Source organism: Gorilla gorilla, chromosome 20 (genome assembly GCF_029281585.2).
Source record: "Gorilla gorilla gorilla isolate KB3781 chromosome 20, NHGRI_mGorGor1-v2.1_pri, whole genome shotgun sequence".
Classification (NCBI taxonomy): Eukaryota; Metazoa; Chordata; class Mammalia; order Primates; family Hominidae; genus Gorilla; species Gorilla gorilla.
Window position 1 is genome coordinate 56469755 of NC_073244.2, and position 15723 is coordinate 56485477.

The following is a 15723-nucleotide window of genomic DNA, read 5'->3' on the forward strand; positions in this document are numbered from 1 at the left end:
CCCAATAGCCACCTCCTTGCATCCTGGCTCCAGCCCCAGGGAACAGTGGACAGTCATCAGAATCAGACTGTGCCTCTAATCTTCTGTTTCTGCACCTGCTGCTTCTCTCACTTCCTCCTTTGTGCCAGCAACTTGCTATGTTTTAGGTCTCAGCTTCAATGCCCCCTTCTCCAGGAAGTTGCCCCGAACCCTAGACTGGACCAGGTGCCTCTCAGGGCTCCTGCATTCCAGCCCCGTTCTGGACAGTCACTGTCTAGAGATGAATCTGTCTCCCCCACCGGGCTGTTAAACCCCAGGAGGACAGCAAAAGACTCTCTAGGTCACCACTGTCCCTAGGTCACAGAGGTGCTCTGCGAGTGTTTCCCTCCTAGAAGAAGAGGACCGCACCTTCCCAGGTGTTTTCACTGATTCATTCTCCAGTTATTGATAAGCACCCACTCTTTGCCCAGCCTGTGCCTGGCCTTCGTGCATGATGGTGTCTAAGACAGCCCCCGTGTCCATTCTCCCTCCTTACCCTGGCCTCTGTCCCCCACAGGTGACCAGCAATGGCAGCATCGGGAGGGACCCGCCAGCGGAGACCCAGCCTCAGAACCCACCGGCCCAGCCGGCACCCAATGCCTGGCAGGTCATCAAAGGTGTGCTGTTTAGGTGAGCAGACGGGACTTGGGTTTGTTCACCGAAAACATTCAAATAAAAATAAGGAAGAAAGGAAAGGTCAGCTGATCAGCTGAGGATGGTGATCATTACTGTATGGTAGAGATGCTTTTTTTTTTTTTTTTTTGTATGATGGAACGTTTTCTAAACCTTTTTTTTACTCTGGTAAAACATACTGAAGTAGGGAGTCTCCCTGAACCTGTTCTGGTTTTGGGGGGGCTACCTGATTTGTAAAAAAATAAAAACACAAAAAATACTGAAGTAGTTTGCTAGGGCCCTTGTATCAAGTAATATAGACGGAGTAGCTTAAACAACTGAAATAGGAAATTCATTGTCTTACAGTTCTGAAGGCTGGAAGTCCAGGATCCAGCTGTGGGCAGGGGCAGTTTCTTCTGTGGCTTCTCTCCTGGGCTTGCAGAAGGCCGTCTTCTCCCTGTGTCTTCATGTGGTCTTTCCTCTGTGTGTGTCTGTGTCCTAAGCTCCTGGCGACAGAGCAAGACTGAGTCTCAAAAAAAAAAGGGAAAATAAAAATAAAACAATCATGGCTGGGCGCGTTGGCTCACGCCTGTAATCCCAGCACTTTGGGAGACCAAGGCAGGCGGATCATGAGGTCAGGAGATAGAGACCATCCTGGCTAACACGGTGAAACCCCATCTCTACTGAAAATACAAAAAATTAGCCAGGTGTGGTGGCGGGTGCCTGTAGTCCCAGCTTCTTGGGAGGCTGAGGCAAGAGAATGGTGTGAACCCAGGAGGTGGAGCTTACAGTGAGCCCAGGTGGTGCCACTGCACTCCAGCCTGGGCAACAGCGAGACTCCGTCTCAAAAAATAAAACAAAAATAAAAAAATAAAACAATTATTCCCTTGGCTAGAATGTCTTCACATGGCCATGGCCAGCTGCACGGGAGGCTGGGAAATGTGGTCTTTAATCTGGGAAACTGAGCACCCTGCTGGAAAGCAGGGCTCCTATTACTGAGGAAGAAGAGGAGAGTGGTTATGGGGGGCAGCTACTTATCTCTTCCATAAAATCTTATTACTGGTTTTCCTTAGCTTATAAATTATGAGTGTTTATTTTACAAAATTAAGTAGTTCAAACAATACAGAAGAGTGAAAAGAAAAAGCTAATGAAAAAGTGTAATGTGGGCCAGGCGCGGTGGCTCACGCCTGTAATCCCAGCACTTTGGGAGGCCGAGGTGGGTGGATCACGAGGTTAGGAGATCGAGACCATCCTGGCTAACACAGTGAAACTGCATCTCTACTAAAAATATAAAAAATTAGCCGGGCATGGTGGCAGGCGCCTATAGTCCCAGCTACTCCGGAGGCTGAGGCAGGAGAATGGCGTGAACCTAGGAGGCGGAGCTTGCAGTGAGCCGAGATGCCGCCACTGCACTCCAGCCTGGGTGACAGAGTGAGACACAGTCTCAAAAATAAAAAAAAAAAAGTGTAATGTGTTGGTGGCCATCCCATAGGCACACACTTTTGTAATTGGCCCTAAATGGGATTATATATAGATGCTCACAGATAGAATTGTTTAAAATAGAGAAAAGTTAGGAGGCGGGGGGCAGGTAGTGTCAGATAGCGTGTAAGAGCACAGCCCTGCTGACATCTCAGCCCTGCCACCTCTGAGCTCTGTGACCTGGTCAGGTTATCACCCTTCTTGAGCCTCATTTTCCACCTCACAGACAGGAATCTTGACAATTAGCTCAGGGTGCATCAGAAGGATTCCAAGAGAATTCATGTCAACTGAGGGGTGCAGGAGCTGGCACACACTCAGACGATGTTGGCCATGATTCCTTTTGTTGTTCAACGTGAAAAACAAAAAAGCCTGAGCAACACAGTAAGACCCCCATCTCTCTCTCTCTTTTTTTTGGGAGACAGAATCTCGCTCTGTCGCCCAGGCTGGAGTGCAGTGGCGCGATCTCGGCTCACTGCAAGCTCCGCCTCTAGGGTTCACGCCATTCTCCTGCCTCAGCCTCCCGAGTAGCTGGGACTACAGGCGCCCGCCACAGCGCCCGGCTAATTTTTTGTATTTTTAGTAGAGACGGGGTTTCATCGTGTTAGCCAGGATAGTCTCTATCTCCTGACCTCGCTATCCACGCACCTCGGGCTCCCAAAGTGCTGGGATTACAGGCGTGAGCCACCACGCCTATCCTGACCCCATCTCTGTAAAAAACTAAAAAATTAGCTGGGTGTGATGGCGCACACCTGTAGTCCCAGCTATTAGGGAGGCCGAAGAGGGAGGATCGCTTGAGCCTGGGAGGTCAAGGCTGCAATGGGCCATGATGATACCACTGCACTCCAGCCTAGGCAACAGAGTGAGACTGTATCTCAAACAAACAAAAACCTTAGGAAATATATAGTGAAACAGTGAAAAAAAAAAGTTAATGAGGCCGGGTGCAGTGGCTCACGCCTGTAATCCCAGCACTTTGGGAGGCCAAGGTAGGTGGATCACCTGAGGTCGGGAGTTCCAGACCAGCCTGACCAACATGGAGAAACCCATCTCTGCTAAAAATACAAAATTAGCCGGGCGTGGTGGCTTATGCCTGTAATCCCAGCTACTCAGGAGGCTGAGGCAGGAGAATCGCTTGAACCCGGGAGGCGAAGGTTGCAGTGAGCCGAGATCATGCCATTTTACTGCAGCCTGGGCAACAAGAGCGAAACTCTGTCTCAAAAAAAAAAAAACAACTCATGATCCCTGATGTAGTCACTGATCACATTCTAGACTAGAGCAGAACCGCCTGCCTGGTGTCCTCCAAGAGTGTCACACAGGACACTGAGACACTGTGCAGGAAAGAAACCTCCCCACTCTGTTAAGTTGCAAAACTGACATGTGTGCCTCAAAAATTCCTGCCATGTGCCCTACGCTTCTCAGTCATGCGCCCCTGTCCCTTATCGTCTCCACTTCACCTCCCCTCCCCATGGCCACGTAAAGACTTCAGATTTTCTTATATATCACCTTCTTTTTTTTCATGCTGCAAGCAGCTCTGCATGAAAATTATTTTTATCTTTCCCTTCATTTTTACATAAGAGGTAGCCTGTTTTACACACTGTTCTGCTCCTTGATTTTTTTCATTAACAATATATCTTCGAAATCTTTCCACGTCAGTGCATAGGGAGCTTCCTTCAGAGAGACATTTTTAATACAAGTCACACTGTAGGCTAATTTCCTTTCTTAGAACTAGGCAGCATCAAACATCAGTTCGGGTGGGTGCTCGGAGACCATCTTGGCTGCAGTTCTTAAAATGGGATCCAGGGTTTGTTTTCAGGGGCCCATGAACTCCTTGTAGCTTGAAGCTGATTATGTGGGAATAGCCTTTCTAGATAGCGGGTGGCGTCTGTGTTTTTGAGCACATGTGGTTATCTGGAGTGGGAGATGGAGCAGGAACTGGGTATATAAAGGAATGGGGTGGGAGGGAGAGTTTTGATTATACGTCTTTTCATATATTTAAAAATGTTCTGAACCTGTGACTGTAGAATACCTATTTGGGTGGGAGAAAGGATTTAATGTCTGTTTTCTTTGCTTACTCAAGTACATCAGGAAGCATTAGAAAGGTCCAGTCTCCTGCAGGCCTGGGTGCATGGATGAGGGGCTATGGCCATGAGCCCTCTGAGAGGGTCCACAGAACTGTGGGCGTGTGGATACACACAGACGTTCTTCAGGGGACTGGGGATCTGGAATCCAAAAAGGCCTGGCCTTGTTTTATACATGGGGACCTAGAAGCCCAGAGGGGTTAGGACCCACACAGGCCACACACTAAGCCAGGGGCAGAGCTGCCTGGGGGCATCACTGCTTCTACACTCTCCCCTGGTGTGTTTACTAAAATGAGAGCCTCTGCTGGAGGCATCGGTATCCCCAGAGATTGCCAGGTCCAGACCTTCCCCAGACGTGCATATCAGGGACTTCATGGGGAGGTAGCAATGGCTCAGCTGGACCATGGTCCCTGAGACCCTGGACCCCAGGGCCTTGTGGCTTCTACTGGCAGAGGCAAGTTCCTGTGCCTGATCCTGCCCCTGATCAGGGCTCAGCAGGGAGGCACCCCACCCACACTAGAATTCACTCATAGTGTTTTTCTGCTCCAAAGTTTTTTGTATGCCTTTTTCCTATGATTAAAATAACAGTAATAGCTAACACTTCTCAATCACTTATTGGGTATGCACCAGGCTCCATTCTGAGGTGCGTGTGTGTGTGTGTCAGATGTATATACACACTATATAAACATATATATAATTTAATGTGTTTAATGCTTATAAACTACCCTATGAGAGTAGGCACTGTTATTATCCCCATTTCAACCATTGAAGTTGACCACTGAGGTCACAGTAAGTAGCAGAGCTGGGCTTCAGATGAAGATACTGTAGTTTAGAAGCTGGGCTTGTAACCTCTTCTGCTATATGGTTATCATACCTGTAATTAATAAGTACTTGAATCATTTAATCACATGGCTGCATGCAGCTGAGAAACCTCCATTAACACAGTACAGGTTCATTTCTCTCTGATACACCAGTCTGGATGGAGGCAGACTAGGATTCTGCAGTCTTCAGTGACCCAGACTCCTTGCTGTTTGTTCTGCCATTGCTAGGTTTTTCCCTTTATCCTCATAGCCCAAGACAGCTGCTGAAGATCCAGCCATCACATCCACACTCCAGGCAACAGGAGAGAAGAATAAATCAAGAAGGAATATTTCTTCTCTTTAAGGACACTTTTTTTTTTTTTTTTCTTTTTTTGAGATGGAGTCTTACTCTGTCACCCAGACTGGAGTCCAGTGGCGTGATCTCGGCTCACTGCGACCTCCACCTCCCAGGTTCAAGCGATTCTTTTGCCTCCGCCTCCCGAGTAGCTGGGATTACAGGCGCCCGCCACCACGCCTGGCTAATTTTTGTATTTTTAGTAGAGATGGGGTTTCACCATGTTGGCCAGGTTGGTCTCGAACTCCTGACCTCAAGTGTTGGCTTCCCAAAGTGCTGGGATTATAGGTGTAAGCCACCACGCCCAGCCTTGCTTTGGTTTTGGTGTCTGTTGTTGCTGCTGATTCTCGCTCATAATGTCGTTTCCTTTTGTGCCTGGCTTATCTCTGTCTGTGTCCTGGTCATTATACTTGAAAAGTTATTTGTAGGAATTTCAGGGCTAGGATGAGCATATTTTCCTACAGAGAGGATTGCCTTTGCTTCTGCCTGGGGGCATTACCAAGTCCTAGGTTTCCTTGCACCAGGTTCAGGGCTTGAGCTGCCCTGCGTGACTCCTTATCCCACGAGTGGCCTTGCATACTTCGCCCTGCATGCGTGGTGTGCACCTCCTGGGAATGGGTAGGCCACCTGGTTCCCTCCTCCTCAGGGGTGGAGGCTTGCACCTTGTGGGGTCTTAGTTTCCTGTAGGGTAGGTCTCTGGTTACCTCATATGTTGTATATGCCCTGGGCTAGCTTTTTTTTTTTTTTTTTTTGAGACAGGGTCTCACTCTGTCGCACAGGCTGGAGTGCAGTGGCATGATCGTGGTTCACTGCAGCCTCGACCTCCTGGGCTCAGGTGATTCTCCCACCTTAGCCTCCTGAGTAGCTGGGACTATAGGCATGGTGCGTGCTGCCATGCCTGGCTAATTTTTGTATTTTTTGTAGAAACTGTGTGTTGCCCAGGCTGGTCTCAAACTCCTGGGCTCAAGCAATCCACCTACCTCAGCCTCCCAGCGTGCTGGGGTTACAGGTGTGAGCCAACACGCCCAGCCTAGGCCAGCATTTTTGTCACCCACCAAAACACCTAGCAGATGTCCTCGGACACATGAAGAAGCTTATAGGGCTCTTTTACTTATTCTTTTTTTTTTTCTTCCCTAGACCTGCAAATCCAAGATCCTTTACTTCTTTTTTTTTTTTTCCTTGAGATGGACTTTTTGCTCTTGTTGCCCGGGCTGGAGTGCCATGGCGCGATCTCGGTTCACTGCAACCTCCTTCTCCTGGGTTGAAGTGATTCTCCTGCCCCAACTTCCCGAATAACTGGGATTACAGGCATGCACCACCACTCCTGGCTAATTTTTGTATTTTTAGTAGAGACGGGGTTTCACCATGTTGGCCAGGCTGGTCTTGAACTCCTGACCTGAGGTGATCCACCCACCTCGGCCTCCCAAAGTGCTGGGATTACAGGCGTGAGCCACCGTGCCCGGCCGATCCTTTGCTACTTTAGGATTCCTACTTTCCCTTCAGTTTTTGCCTGAAGGTTTGGTAACCTACAGTCGTGTCCATTCTTCAGAGCTGTCTATTTGTATATATTCATATGTAAACTTGATAAAAATTACATGCATGAGAACAAATACGAGAATACGTGAGCAGCATATATTCTCATTCTATCAATATGTATAATTACAAATATAAAATATATTGATATTTTCTTAGTGTATTAATTTTATCAAGCTTTTCCAATTTTTTCCAGTGAGAGGGTTGGTCTGAATAATTAAGCCCACTGTTACTAAAATTGGAACTAACGTATCACTTACTATCTGCTTCTCCAAAAATTCTGCTGAAGTTCAGAAATGTTGCTCTTTCTAAGCTTCTGTGCCTTCGGTTCTTTTCCTTTTCTTTTTTAAAAAATTTAATTAATTAATTGATTAATTTTTTTGAGACAAGCTCTCTGTCTCCCAGGCTGGAGTGCAGTGGCGCAATCACGTCTCACTGCAGCCTTGACCACCCGGGCCCAAGTGACTCTCTCACCTCAGTCCCCCAAGTAGCTGGGACTACAGGCATGGGCTACCATGCCCAGCTAATTTTTATATTTTTTGTAGAGACGGGATTTCATCATGTTGCCCAGGCTGGTCTCAAACTTTTGAGCTCAAGCAATCCGCCTGCCTCAGCTTCCCAAAGTGCTGGGATTACAAGCGTGAGCTGCTACACCTGACCCAATTATACTTCTTTTTTTTTTTGAGATGGAGTCTCACTCTGTTGCAAGGCTGGAGGGCAGTGGCACAATCTTGGCTCACTGCAACCTACGCCTCCCGGGTTCAAGTGATTCTCCTGCCTCAGCCTCCCAGGTAGATGGGACTAGAGGCACACACCACCAGGCCCAGTTAATTTTTGTATTTTTAGTAGAGACAGGGTTTCGCCATGTTGGCCACGATGATCTCGATTTCTTGACCTCGTGATTTGCCCACTTCAGCCTCCCAAAGTTACAGGCATGAGCCACTGTGCCTGGCCTCTATACTTCTTAAGTTATTTTAAAATGTGTAATTAAATTACTATTGACTAGAGTTGCCGTATTTTGCTACCAAATACTAGATCTCATTCATTCTTTTTTTTTTGAGATGGAGTCTCGCTCTGTCGCCCAGGCTGGAGTGCAGTGGCGCGATCTTGGCTCACTGCAACCTCTGCCTCCTGGGTTCACACCATTCTCCTGCCTCAGCCTCCGGAGTAGCTGGGACTACAGGCACCCGCCACCATGCCCAGCTAATTTTTTTGTATTTTTTAGTAGAGACAGGGTTTCACCATGTTAGCCAGGATGGTCTCAGTCTCCTGACCTCGTGATCCGCCCGCCTTGGCCTCCCACAGTGCTGGGATTACAGGCATGAGCCACCGCGCCTGGCCTCGTTCATTCTATTTTTTGTAGCCATTAACCATCCCCGGTTCTGTGCTTTTTAAGCGCTAGGATTCCAGATTCTTTCTTTTAAAAATTTTATGTTTATTATTTTTTTATTTATTTCTTTTTTCTTTTAATTCACCCATCTGCACACTGAAGGGGTTCCAGATTCTTAGTCTCCTCTCGGGGGATCCCAGGGGGCTGGATGGCAGGTTTCCCAGTCTGAGGTTTCAAGAGTCAGCCCCTGCAGCCCTGTGGTCACCAGGAGCTCCTGGAGGATTTAGAGTCAAGGGTCTGCATGCAGACCAGGGCAGTGCCAGCTACCCCCACACACTGGCAAACGGTGGCATCTGGGCTCCCTCCCCAGATGTGGTCTTTAGGGACATCTTATCTCCTTGCCAGCCCTGTGACTACCTTCTCAGGGCCTCCCTGACTTGGTCACTAGCCCCAGGTCAGGCGCCAGCATGTGCTAAGTCAGAAGGAAGTCAGGCGGGTCTATGGCGGAGAGCAAGGCTTGGGGACTCACCACCTTGCTGCTTCTCTCCTCAGGATCTTCATCATCTGGGCCATCAGCAGCTGGTTCCGCCGAGGGCCGGCCCCTCAGGACCAGGCGGGCCCCGGAGGAGCCCCACGCGTCGCCAGCCGCAACCTGTTCCCCAAAGACACTTTAATGGTAACTGCCGGGTGGTAGGGCAGATTTGGGAGGTGATGGGGTGTGGAGGGGTGGCATGTGGAGGAGTGATGTCAGCAGTCGGGACAGACCAGGTCCTTGCTCACTGGCAGGTCTAGGAAAACATGTCCAGGGTTGAGGAACTCTGGGCCCATCCCCAGCATGTGAGACCTCTGTCACCTGGGTCCATCCCCAGCACATGAAACCTGTGTCACCCAAAAGAAAAAGCAAATTCATTTGGTTAAAATAGGCTAAATCAGGGTCTTTGGATGTTATATTTCAAAAGTATGTTCAGCCTTTCAGGGTTGCAGAGGGAGATGTGCAAGGGAGAGAGTGTGAGAGGTGGGGAGGGCAGGGAGCCAGCAGAGGCTGACAGGAGGTGGGCCCGGAAGGAGAGGAGACCTGCACTTCCACAGTGGGCTTGGACACAGGGAGGGCAGGGCTTCAGGAGCCTCCAGAGCAAAAGCATTTAGACCTGTCAGTCTAGGCTTTTCTGAGCAAACGTGGCCATTGGGGCTTGAGAAAGGAGGAAGTTCTTGTTGGGTCACAGTGGGTTTTTTTTTTTTTTTTTTTGAGATGGAGTCTCACTCTGCCGCCCAGGCTAGAGTGCAGTGGCATAATCTTAGCTCACTGCAACCTCTGCCTCCCGGGCTCCAGTGATCCTCCTGCCTCAGCCTCACGAGTAGCTGGGATTACAGGCATGTCCCACCACGTCCAGCTAATTTTTTGTATTTTTAGTAGAGATGGGGTTTTACCTTTTTGGCCAGGCTGGTCTCGAACTCCTGACCTCAAGTGGTCTACCCGCCTTGGCCTCCCAACGTGCTGGGATCACAGGCGTGAGCCACCATGCCCGGTGGCTCACAGTGCTTTTGTAGCTCTGGACTGCTTCGTCCATAAGCCTGCAGAGCTCTGACCAGGAAGGCCCTGCCGCCACGAGGGCAGGAGATCATTCAGGGAGCTCCTGCCCCTTCCTACCCCTAAATTCTAATTGGCAGGCTGGCCAGTCTCCAAGTGTTCTTTGTTCGTTGACTTCACAGGCTCAGACCAGGACAAACATGGTGGTATGAGAAAAGAGAAAATATGTCCTCTCTGCTGCTCTTCCTCTCTCCTCTCCCCTGCCCTCCATAATTACTGTTCCTCTGAGTGTGCTGACCGCTGCCATAGCTCTTTAGCCAGCCTGCAGAGGCTCTGAAGAGCAGGCCTGAGCTCTGTTCCCTTCCTGTCTTAACAGAACCTGCATGTGTACATCTCAGAGCACGAGCACTTTACAGACTTCAACGCCACGTCGGCACTCTTCTGGGAACAGCACGATCTTGTGTATGGCGACTGGACTAGCGGCGAGAACTCAGACGGCTGCTACGAGCACTTTGCTGAGCTCGATATCCCACAGGTGGGGGCAGCTCTTGGTTTCTGGCCCCATGGCTGCTTGACTGGCACTGAAGGACCTTTCCTCCAGTCCGCTCCTTGCTGAGAGCATGTGGAGTTCGGGCTCCAGGCTTGGCCCTTCCCTGGGCTCACATGGTCTGTGACCACAGGCCAGTCCCTGAGGTCTCTGGGCTTCACTTTCCCCTACCTGAAAAAGGTAGATAGGGGTGGAATTGGCCTGGGACCCTCCCAGCTACCTCTAAGGTTGTGCAGGCCTCCACTTTAAACTGGTGAAAGATTAGTAATTGTCCTTGAGGATGTTTGCCTATCACCAGTTTATCAGGCAGCCCCGTTTCAAAATAATATTAGTTAATGTTGATTGAGCTAAGTGCAGGGTACTAAGCTAGGCTGACTCATGGAAATTTCCCGGCAACCCTGTGAAGCAGGAACTGTTATTATTCTCATTTAACATGTGAGGAAACTGAGACAGAGAGAAGGAAAGTGATTTACCCAAGGCCACATCGCATGAGAGATTCAGACTCAGGCTCTACGGCTGTGGACTCTCGCAGCCCTAGGCTCAAATCCAGCCTCCTCCAGGAAGCCCTGCCTGACTCACAGAGCACTCAGGCTTGGTTAAGCACCCTCTCTGGGTTCTCACACCTGCTGGGCTTCCCCATCCCAGCCCATTCTGGGGCCTCATTGGGACTCCTGCATGGGACTGTGAGCCTTGTGATAATAAGGCTGGGGCTGCCTAGATCATTTCCATGTCCCCAGCACTGCCCAACGTGGGGCTGGGTGCAGAATCAACAAGTATTGAACGAGTGAAAGGGACATCTCTCTTTGAGGCCTTCTTCGGCTGAGTCCAAGACAGCTGCCCTCATTCCTTTCTCCCCAGCAGGCCTTCTCAGCTTTGGGGTGGAGGGCACATTTCTGTTCTATTTCTGTCTGGGTAGCTAGAAGCAGAATGTGGACACAGTCATTCGTTTTTTTTTTTTTTTTTGGAGACAGCGTCTCGCTCTGTCACCCAGTCTGGAGGGCAGTGGCGCAACCTTGGCTCACTGCAACTTCACCTCCCAGGTTCAAGCGATTCTCATGTGCCAGCCTCCTGAGTAGCTGGGACTAAGGCACACATGATCACACCCAGCTAATTTTTTTATTTTTTAGTAGAGACAAGGTTTCACTATGTTGGCCAGGTTGGCCTTGAACTCCTGACCTCAAGTGATCCACCTACCTTGGTCTCCCAAAGTGCTGGGATTGCAGGCGTGAGACACTGCGCCCAGCCATCATTCTTTTCTTTTTGAGATGGGGTCTTGCTCTGTTGCCTAGGCTGAAGTGCAGTGGTGCAATTACAGCTCACTGCAGCCACAACCTCCTGGGCTCAAGCAATCTTTTCACCTCAGCCTCCCAAGTAGCTGGGACAACAGGCATGCACCACCATGCCCAGCTAATTTTTTGTAGAGATGGGGTCTCAACATGTTTCCTAGGCTGGTCTCAAACTCCTCTGCTCAAGCGATCCTCTCACCTCAGCCTCTCAAAGTGCTGGAATTACAGGCATGAACCACCCCACCTGGCTGGACTTTCTGACCTGCACTGAGAGGTGACTCCCACAGAGACCTCAAGCCCAGCCCCCAGGCCTTGCCATGAGATCCAAGGAAGGACCAGGGCCTGGCAGGCCCAGCAGGGGGATCTGCTTCCAAGGGCTTGGATCTAAGTCGAAGCTTCAGGGTGGGGTCTGAGTGGGCTTAAAAGGCAGGAGAGCTGGGCACAGTGGCATGTGCCTGTAGGCACAGCTACTCAGGAGGCTGAGGTGGGAGAATGGCTAGAGCCCAGGAGTTTAAGACTGTAGCGTGCCATGATCGCAACTGCAAACAGCCAGTGCACTCCAGCCTGGGCAACACAGGAAGACCCCATCTCTAAAAAAGATAGGAGAGTGAGGAGAACACAATGTGGCCAACTGAATTCGAGCTCTGCACAAGGATCAGAGAGGTTCAGTGCTCGCCTTTGTCTCCACCCAGTGCCCCTGGACAACTTGCCTCCCTTCTTGAAGCCTCAGTTTCCTCATCTGGATCAAGTGAGAATAGTCCCCCTTCCCTGGGAGGCAAGGAGACTTGATGAGATAATGAGGAAGACTTGGGCAGAGAGGGGCCAGCTGGAGGTAGCAGGGAGTAGCACCCAGGAGCCCACAGACTGGGTTTCCATCTGCGTACTTGCCACACACTGTGTGACCCCTTGGCATGAGCCCCGTTTGCCTCATCTGCAAAATGGGGTGGTAACATGACCCATTGCATAAGGTTGACATGTTATATGTGTGTTAACTCATTAGATGAGGAAGCTATTGTCTGAAGTGCCCAGGGCAGGGTCTGGCCCATAGTAGGAGCTCCATGTCGGTCAGCTGCTTCTTCCTGTTGAGTGAGCTTAACGAGAGCTCGTTGACTGAGCTGCGTGCCAGTGCTCCAGGTAGTCCCTGCAGTGGTGCCCTCGGGTCAGTGCTGTGGGAACCTCGCATCCTTTAGGTGGGGCCCTGAGGCTCAGAGAGAAGCTGAGCTCACACGGCCATGGCAGGTAGAGCGGGCGTCTGAGTCTCTCTGACTCCAGCATTTACCTCTCTGCCACCCAGCTACATGCCCCACCCTGAGTACTCAGTAAATGGCCAGAGAGTTGAGGGGGAGGAAACTGCTGCGGATGGGTGCCAGGCAGGGCTTTAACGTTTCCCTCACCCCAGTTGCCCAGCCTGCCCACCTGACCTTCCGTCTTTTGCAGAGCGTCCAGCAGAACGGCTCCATCTACATCCACGTTTACTTCACCAAGAGTGGCTTCCACCCAGACCCCCGGCAGAAGGCCCTGTACCGCCGGCTTGCCACAGTCCACATGTCCCGGAGTAAGTCGCTCCCCTGCAGCCAGGACCCACTGTCCAGGGGGCCAGCATCCTGGGAGCCCCCAGGCTAATGTGGCGGACGAATCCCAAGTCCAGGAGGGCAGGCAGGAAGCCTGTGCTCAAAGAGGGTGGGATTGGCAGGGCAGGCTCAAGCCCCACCCAGCCTGAATGAGCCCTGTGGACACTAAGCAGGGATACCCACGGAGGAAGGGAGACCCACGGAGGCTCAGGGACCAGAGAGAAATTGGCCAGAAAAAGCAGCTGGAGACAGGGACTCTTGGAGAGGAGGAGACGTCCTTCACCAAGGGGGAAGGGCCAGGGTTGACTTGTGCACAGTAGGGGCCTGATAGAAGTAGACACTCAAAAATAATTTGTGGGCTGGGTGCAGTGGTTCATGCCTGTAATCCTAGCACTTTGGGAGACAAGGTGGGCAGATTGCTTGAGCCCAGGAGTTTGAGACCAGCCTGGGAAACATGGCAAAACCCTGTCTCTACCAAAAAAGACACAAAAACTAGCTGGGCGTGTGCCTGTAGTCCCAGCTGCTCAGGAGGCTGAGGTGGGAGGATCGCTTGAGCCCAGGAGGTGGAGGTTGCAGTGAGCCAGAATCACACCACTGCACTCCAGCCTGGGTGACAGACCGAGAACCTGTCTCAAAAAGATAGATAGAGGCCGGGCACAGTGGCTCACGCCTGTAATCCCAGGACTTTGGGAGGCCGAGGCGGGTGGATCACAAGGTCAAGATGATAGAGACCATCCTGGCCAACACGGTGAAACCCCGTCTGTACTAAAAATACAAAAATTAGCTGGGTGTAGTAGCATGCGCCTGTAGTCCCAGCTACTCGGGAGGCTGAGGCAGGAAAATCGCTTGAATCCAGGAGGCGGAGGTTGCATTGAGCTGAGATCACGCCATTGCACTCCAGCCTGGTGACAGAGCAAGACTCCGTCTCAAAAAAAAAAAAATAGATAAAATTCAAAGAACAGTGTGGGCAACGTAGTGAGACTTCGTCACTACAAAAAATTGGTGGTGAGCACCTGTGGTTCCAGCTACATGGGAGGCTGAGGTGGGAGGATCGCTTGAACCTGGGAGGTCGAGGATGCAGTGAGCTGTGATTGCACTACGGCATTCCAGCCTGGGTGACAGAGCAAGTCCACGTCTCTGAAAAAACAATAGTAATAAAAAATAAGACTACCACTTCTACTCCCATGATAACTCATTAATCCATTAAACCACTAATCCATGAATGGGTTAATCAGTTCCTGAGGGGAGGGTCCCCATGACCCAGTCACCTCTTAAAAGCCTCATCTCTCAGTACTGGCACATTGGGGATTAAGTTTCACTGGGAGTGGGGAGTACTAGAGTACATCAGTAGTCCCAGCTACTTGGGAGGCTGAGGTGGGAGAATCAGCATGAGTTTTGGCCAGGACAAACATTCAAACCATAGCATTGTCCGTCCTCTTGTTTTCGAGAGGTTAATAATTGTCATCTTTCTGCTTGCCTGGCTCTTTTTTTTTTTTTTTGAGACAGGGTCTCACTATGTCGCCCAGGCTGGAGTGCAGTGGACTATCTCAGCTCACCACAATTTCCACCTCCCAAGTTCAAGCGATTCTCCCACCTTAGCTTCCAAAATAGCTGGGACTACAGGCACACGCCACTACGCCCAGCTAGTTTTTGTATTTTTAGTAGAGACGGGGTTTCGCCATGTTGGCCAGGCTGGTCTCAAACTCCTGACCTCAAGTGATCCGTCTGCCTCGGCCTCCCAAAGTGCTGGGATTACAGGTGTGAGCTGCCATACCCAGCCTTGCTTGGTTCTCTGTGAGCTTTTTCCCTGAGTCCTCTGTCTCCTGATGGGCAGCTGTAGAAATCTCTTGCTGTACCTGTTTGAGCGGAGCTGGAGAATGGCTTCCTCAGAAAGCCCTCCATTCTTCTAACGGGAGTTCTGTGTACTCCACCTAGCTTTCACTTTATTGAGGACTATTCCAGACATTCCCTGTGGATTTGGTTAAGATCCATCTGGCTGGTTTTGGGTGGCGCAGCAACAGACGGAATTCTATTTGTATGAGTTAGGTCTTATCTACTTCTTTTAGTATAAAAATATCCTGAAGGATGGTAATTTTTTTTTATCACCTATACTGGATGAAATGAAAAGTTGACTCTATGTGGGTCCCTAGAAATGACTTGGAAAGGTCTACTGGAGTTAGTTGAGCCCCTTTCTGAGTGAGTGTGTCTGCAGAATGTGCTGCGTTGATATGTCCCACCCGGCTGACATCCATGTGGTGAGATCTTTGGAGAACCAGGCAGAAGTGGCTTGAGGGGTTGTGACCTACAGGGTTGGTCTCACAGATGTTTCCCTGCAGGGGGATACGTCAGGGGTCTGGGCTAAAATGCCCGATGCTTCAGAGGTCGCTCTGAAGGTGACCCAGGTGGGTGGCTCTTCACCCTATTCTTGTACCCCATTTGACGATCACCTAATCATCCCGTTGACCCAAATCGATGCCAGTATTTTCTGCGGTTTTGTCTTTGGTGAATGTGATCCATGTCACTGTGTGGTGAGGTTTATTCACAGTCAGTCTGGTCTGTAAAATAGAATCTGCAGACAGTGAACCTGAA

At 50.3% G+C, this 15723-nt stretch overlaps 1 protein-coding gene across 2 annotated transcripts in view; it reads left to right on the forward strand.

Annotated features, from left to right (window-relative positions):
* The window catches only part of CLPTM1 (CLPTM1 regulator of GABA type A receptor forward trafficking), a 35715-nt gene that overhangs the window by 6844 nt on the left and 13148 nt on the right, over positions 1–15723 (forward strand). For both annotated transcript variants that reach the window (XM_055369710.2, XM_004060938.5), the window contains exons 2-5: positions 536–648; positions 8755–8878; positions 10107–10265; positions 13001–13118. In XM_055369710.2, the coding sequence (XP_055225685.1) occupies positions 536–648; positions 8755–8878; positions 10107–10265; positions 13001–13118 (514 nt within the window). The remainder of the gene's footprint in view (positions 1–535; positions 649–8754; positions 8879–10106; positions 10266–13000; positions 13119–15723) is intronic.